General features: G+C 56.7%; 1 protein-coding gene across 1 annotated transcript; it reads left to right on the top strand.

Annotated features, from left to right (window-relative positions):
• The first annotated feature begins 386 nt into the window (after nt 1-386).
• MYL9 (myosin light chain 9) lies at nt 387-4,326 on the top strand. The gene is made up of 3 exons (XM_033094269.1): nt 387-590; nt 2,500-2,661; nt 3,550-4,326. The coding sequence occupies exons 1-3, from the start codon at nt 407-409 to the stop codon at nt 3,720-3,722; spliced, it is 519 nt and encodes a 172-aa protein (XP_032950160.1). The 5' UTR covers nt 387-406; the 3' UTR covers nt 3,723-4,326.
• The last annotated feature ends 220 nt before the right edge of the window (nt 4,327-4,546 follow it).

Genomic DNA, 4,546 nt, shown 5'->3' with positions numbered 1-4,546 from the left:
CAGTGTGTAAATGCTAATAAGGATTAAAGGAGATAAGCACGGAAATGACTGGCATGGAACACAATCCTAAGCGTTTTACCCAAACAGTGAAAATAGCTTCCTCCGTGCCCGACCCTATTCCAGGGCCTTTTTTGGGCACTAAGTCAGTTATTCTCTACCGCTGGGCCCTCCTCACGTGCCCATTTCCCGCTGAGGAAACTCACTCAGAGAGGCAGAGGAACTTAGGGCCTTGCGTGTCTGCATGAGCTGGGTGGCAGGAGTCCCAAGCCTGTGGGAGGCCTTCAATGCCAGGCCGAGGCACTGACAGCCGGTCTGGGGTGGGCAGCATGGCCCCGCCCAGGGTCACAGGCTCTCTCTCCCCCCACACCCACTTCCTGCAGGGAAGCCCCACCCACCGGAAGCCAAGATGTCCAGTAAGCGAGCCAAGGCCAAGACCACCAAGAAGCGCCCGCAGCGGGCCACATCCAATGTCTTCGCCATGTTTGACCAGTCCCAGATCCAGGAGTTTAAGGAGGCCTTCAACATGATCGACCAGAACCGAGACGGCTTCATCGACAAGGAGGATCTGCACGACATGCTGGCCTCACTGGGTGAGCAGCGCAGGGCTGGGTGGGGTCCGAGTGGGTCTGGGAAGGGCTGCAACTGGAGCAGGCTGTGGGGCGACTCATCACTTAGGGGGCATTTCCTGTGGAGTGACATGCGGTACCCACCCTGGGTAGGAGGTGCCATTACTTTCCCCATTTAACAGATAGGGAAACTGAGGCACAGAGCAGTTCGGCACTGGATATGAACCAGGGCAGGACTGCCTCAGGCAGAGGTGTGGATTGGGCTGCCCAGATCTGTCATTTAAAGACAGGGATCAATGACTAAAAGTTTGAACTGCACAGGCTTTCCATTGTACAGATGGGGAAACTGAGGCCTAAAGCGGAAGCTAGAGCACCTCCTCTCCTTCAGAGGTCACCTGTGCCAGGCTCTCAGAGCCTCTCTGACTCCAGTGACTTCTCCAGAATCAGAATCTTAGAGCTGAAAGGGCTCAGGAATCTAGTACAATTCACCATTGCTCAGATGGGGAAACTGAGGCCCAGAGGCCAGGCCTCCAGACACCACCACCCAGCCTGTGGCCCTGCCTCCACAGCCCTCCCCATGTGCTGGCCGGACAACCACCCTCAGCCCCAGTTTCTAGCACCCCCTTCATCCAGGCCAGACACTGGAAGCAGGGGAGCTTCTGGCAGCAGAGAAGACAGCCTGTGGTCAAGCCCCCAGCGCTGGGGCCCAGATAGGCCCAAGGCCTGTCCCTGGCACTGCCCCTCCCAGCCAGGTGGCCCCGCTCAGTGCCCGTTTCCCTTCCTGTGCATTGGTGACCCAGGCCCTCGTGGGTACCCCCTCAGGAGGTCACCCAGCAGGAAGGAGGATTGAGGCCTGGTGGGGGAGGAGGGGCTGTGTGTCCTGAGGTCACAGCTCCTCTCGGGCCTCAGCAGGGTGAGTGCAGGTTGGAGGAGACAGGGACACGAAGACTCCGTCCCATTTATGAGGCAGTGCCCTGCACCCAGGACCCTAAAGCCCAGAAACTTGATGGGCGTCTACCCAGAAAAACCCGCACTTCTGTTTGTAGCTCATGTTAGTTGGTCCACTGATCAGTCATGGTCTATTTGGTTAAGAACATAATCCTCAAGTTAAAAACAAGAACAGCAAATAAAATAAGAAGCAGCTCTGCAGGTTTTAAATCTTAAATCTCAAAGCAATCCTATTGGGTATATGTGATTATCATTCCCACTTTACAAATGAGGAGATGAAGGCTCAGAGAGGTTAAGTAATTTGCCCAATGTCACACAGATACTAAGTGGTAGAGCTGGGATTTGAACCCAGCAGTTGACTCAAGTCCACAGGGCTGTGCTAATCATTATGTGTGTTTTACAACCATTGCCTTCCTCATCTTCATACTTCTCCTTCCTAAGAGGCAGGGGAAACCAAAGCACAGAGCTGGGATTTAAACCCCGGCCTCTGTGACACCAAAGCTCACTGATTTAACCACTTTCAAAACTCTGCCTGGAATCTGGGGCCTGCCTGCCTGAGTTCAAACGCTGGCTCCACTCCTTACTCGCCATGTAACCTCTGACAAGTCGCCTCACCTCTGCGCCTCAGGGTCCACACCTGTGAAGTGGGTGCGGGAATGCTGACCTCACAGGTGGGGCAAGTTATATGCAGTAAGGCACACGGAGCCCCAGACGCAGTGAGCAGTCAGTGAGTGGTGGCTCTTATACTCTGGAGAGCACAAGAGATCTCAGGTACCCAGCCCAGAGGAGGAAACTGGTCCAGGCAGCCAGGGGAACTGGAGGGAGGGAGCAGTCAGACAGCTGGCCGCCCAGCAAGATGCTCGACAGTTTGCAAAACTTCCTATCTCCTATCTATAGCCTCTCACACCAGACTATAAAGGGAAGGGTAAGGGAGGCAGGAGGGGACAGGTGATGACAACAGGCACGAATGCCCCACCCACCGCAGGAAAGAACCCCACCGATGAGTACCTGGAAGGCATGATGAGCGAGGCCCCGGGGCCCATCAACTTCACCATGTTCCTCACCATGTTTGGGGAGAAGCTGAATGGCACGGACCCCGAGGACGTGATCCGCAACGCTTTCGCCTGCTTCGATGAGGAGGCTTCAGGTCAGCAGCCTCCCGGGGCCTGGACAGGGCTGGGCTGAGCATCTCGGCCGGGCGACCCCATGTGTGCCAGGCCACACTGGGATGTCGGGGCCCCTGCCCGCACCGGCCAGAACAGAAGTCACCCACCTGCTGGTTTCTGGTGCCAGAATTGCAAAAGACACACTGTTTCCTTGTTCTCTCCCCCAAATGCTAGACCCAAACTGTCCATATCTGCCAAGGCTCCCTTCTTAACTTCACCTGTCGGTCCAACACACTCTACCTCTGCATTAGACCTTTCCAGAAACCAAACCATTTCAGGCCTTTTCATGGCCAACAGAGTACAGAAACCAGCCACCATTGTCAAGTCTTCCAAAGGACTTTCTGTCCCATAGCTAGTTTTGTCCAGGCCCAGGCCAAAGTGACACTGGCAGTAGTAGTTTCAGTAGTTTCTCAGGGGTCACAGGCCTAGTATGTACGCTGAGAACATTTTCCTGACGACTTTCACGGTCCCCTACCAGGTTGGCATTATTTTCATCCCCATTTTCCAGTTCAGACAGGCAACAGAGAGCGCAAGTAACTTGGCAAAAATCACACAGCTAGGAAGAAGGGTGATCAGTATTCAAATCCAGGCAGTAGAACTCGGGCTCCTGCTCTTAAAGCAAGACATACGTATCCCCCCAGCACTGACAGCCCCAGGGTCCCCACAGAGACACCTCCAGAGAGTCCCACTGCAGAACTCTTCCTTCTGAGGCTCTGGTGAGTTCAAACCGACCAGACTAAGGCTGTGTCTTTTCCTGGCCCCATCCCCTCGCTACAAGTTCTGCAAAGAGCAGGGGGGGGCCTAGGGGTAGGGCATGTTGGTATGTCCCAGCCCAAGTCCCTGCCTCATGCACCTTGGCCCGTCCCCAGGTTTCATCCATGAGGACCATCTCCGGGAGCTGCTCACCACCATGGGCGACCGCTTCACAGATGAGGAAGTGGACGAGATGTACCGCGAGGCGCCCATTGATAAGAAAGGCAACTTCAACTACGTGGAGTTTACCCGCATCCTCAAACATGGAGCCAAAGAGAAAGACGACTAGTGCCCCCTCCCGACCCCCCATGCCCAAGCCCCTGTCCCAGTCACCTGCTCCCTACACACACTGTCTGCACCAGCTCCCATGCCCACAGGACCCTCTCAGGGGCTCCTCCTTCTGAAGGGTTAGGGGCCCAGCTCCCAATAAAGGAAACGGGCCAAGAGGGCACAGTGCCAGGCAGGGGTCACAGCCAATGTGAGGCAGGTGTGCCCACTGTGACCCTCCAAGAAAGGGAGGGTCTCTCTAGGGAGCTGGGCCACAGGGCTGGGCCTGGAGGCACCAAGGGGAGTCCCCAGCAGAGAGCCCAGGCCGCGGCTGCTGCATGCCCAGTCCAGGGCTGGCCCCACAGAAAGGGCCCCGTGTCCCGCTCTGGGACACCACTTCACAGCCACCCCTTGCAGGGCATGAAAGCCCTTTCCCAGCCACTGCCACAAACACACGAACCTCACCACGGTCCTTCTCAGAGGCAGGATGCCAGAACCCTGCCCTCCGCCCGCCCTCCCCCAGAACACCCCCCACCCCACCGGGTATGTGCTCCAGAAGATGCATGCAGGGTGGCGCTGGTCCCAGGGGAGGCAGAGTCTCTAATAGAAGGCTGAGCACTGCTTTGGGTCCGTGTTTCTGTGGTCAGTGAAATAAGGGCACCCCAAGGCCCCAAACACCCTGCCGCCCTCTCTTCCCATCGCTAGTGGCTGTCCTATCCTCCGCGACCCCAAGGTTCAGCTGAGACCAGGCCTACAGTGGGGAGTGGACAGAGGTGCTGAGGGAAATGGCCGTCCCGGGAGGGAGAGGGCAGAGTGGGGAGGGCCCACGGGAATCACCATAGCAAA

Source organism: Rhinolophus ferrumequinum, chromosome 23 (genome assembly GCF_004115265.2).
Source record: "Rhinolophus ferrumequinum isolate MPI-CBG mRhiFer1 chromosome 23, mRhiFer1_v1.p, whole genome shotgun sequence".
NCBI lineage: Eukaryota > Metazoa > Chordata > Mammalia > Chiroptera > Rhinolophidae > Rhinolophus > Rhinolophus ferrumequinum.
The sequence above is the reverse complement of the archived record's forward strand: the minus strand, read 5'-3'. Positions and strand labels throughout refer to the sequence as shown.